The sequence below is a fragment of the Cucurbita maxima genome, unplaced genomic scaffold (assembly GCF_002738345.1).
Source record: "Cucurbita maxima cultivar Rimu unplaced genomic scaffold, Cmax_1.0 Cma_Scf00001, whole genome shotgun sequence".
NCBI lineage: Eukaryota > Viridiplantae > Streptophyta > Magnoliopsida > Cucurbitales > Cucurbitaceae > Cucurbita > Cucurbita maxima.
Genome location: NW_019272017.1, coordinates 6,583,801 through 6,585,494, shown reverse-complemented (window position 1 = coordinate 6,585,494; position 1,694 = coordinate 6,583,801). Strand labels below are relative to the sequence as shown.

Sequence of the window (1,694 nt, the reverse complement as noted above, 5' to 3'; positions counted from 1 at the left end):
AAAAAAAAAAAAAAAAAAAAAAAAAAAAAAAAAAAAAAAAAAAAAAAAAAAAAAAAAAAGAAGTAAAAAACCATCATCCAACTCACATGCCACAAAAAACGGAGACAAGCGCCGGCGTTACAGAGATATTGACAGAGAGATGATACTGAGGCAAAAAGAACAAAAAAAAAAAAACACAACAAAAACCGATTAAACAAATACCTTTAGGGCATATCGAGAAGAAAAGCCTCCACAGCCAAACTGATTGAGATCGGAAATGGTGGCGAGTTGCCTCATCTTCATGCGCATTATATAGTGATATGCTTAAGGAGCAAGCAAACAAAGAAGGAAGAGGACGAACAGATTGGTTGTTCGAGAGCATACAGCTCACATCCGCGCCATTACAACAACCCGTACAAAATCCAAACGTCTGTCACACTTTTCACTTTCTAACGCCCATTGTGAGAGTATTCATGACCAAAACCAACAAATTGACTTTGTTTGTTTTTGGAATTCGAATATTATAGATATATATATATATATATATATATATATAAATAAAGAGAAATAAATTTCACTATGTTTCAATTTTATACCATATTTGTCCGTTTGTTTTCATTTAAATTTAAACACTGACTCTTCATTTACTATATTTCTTAAAATGTAATAACAAATTCGTGTTCAATTTTTAAAATATACATATACAGAGAGGAACTGAGATAAATATTTTAAAAGAATATGGACAAAAATTAATAAAATTTAAAGTATAAAGACTAAATAAAAAACTTCAACTAAAAAATCTATATATATATTTATATTATTTTAAGCTATATTTATATATAACATAGTAACAATAATAATATTGCACAATCATTTCTTTTATTTTAATCACGTTCCGAATGATTAAAATTATTGTCGCATGAAAATATTGAAATATATAAAGGAAAAATAATTATTAATTTAAATATGTATGAAAATTAATATATAGTATACATGAATAATTGCGGAAAAATGATTTATAGTTCCTAGACATGAAATGCTGTGAGAAAAATAAAATAAAAATTACAAAAAATAGATAAATTAAAATAAAGTTAAAAAAGCAATGAACAGCTCAAATAAAAGGAAACATGAAAAGAATTAAGAGATGAAATACAATTGGCAATAAAAAGTATGAGAAATTTTGGGTAAAAATAAACATAAATATAGATAATATATTAAAAAAAAATCCGGAAATCTTTTGCCAGATAATAGATTACTATTAATTATAATCTTAGTATATAATTAATGACACGATTAATTACTTTAAATTGTCGATGATTATTAGGAAATAAATTAATTAATTAAAATAATATTATCAATGATGATCGAGCTAGGAAAAAATAAATTAATTACTTTAAATTGTCGATGTTTTTAAATGAATGTTTATCCTTTTGCGTATCTTAAATTTTGTTATATAAAAAAGGAATATAATCTAACAAAAAAAAATAATAAATTAATTAAAAATTGTGCATAATTTGTTATTTTATAATAAGTATTTTTTTTTTTTTTACATACAATTTTAGATTTATTTTTTTATTAAATAATTTATTTAATTAATTAAGTTTGCTAACCTTTATTTATATAAATCATGTAGAATAAAAAGGGAATTACAATAAAATTAAAACTTTTTTGGCAAAGTAAAAACCAACACAACATTATGAAGATCAAACCCTAAA

The 1,694-nt window shown here is 23.0% G+C and overlaps 1 protein-coding gene across 1 annotated transcript in view; it reads right to left on the bottom strand.

Moving 5' to 3' along the window:
• Positions 1 to 465, bottom strand: part of LOC111482923 (mediator of RNA polymerase II transcription subunit 15a-like) — a 10,123-nt gene extending 9,658 nt beyond the window's left edge. The window contains exon 1 of the mRNA XM_023128971.1: positions 202 to 465. Within this exon, the coding sequence (XP_022984739.1) occupies positions 202 to 361 (160 nt within the window). The 5' untranslated portion in view covers positions 362 to 465. The remainder of the gene's footprint in view (positions 1 to 201) is intronic.
• Between the last annotated feature and the right edge of the window lie 1,229 nt (positions 466 to 1,694).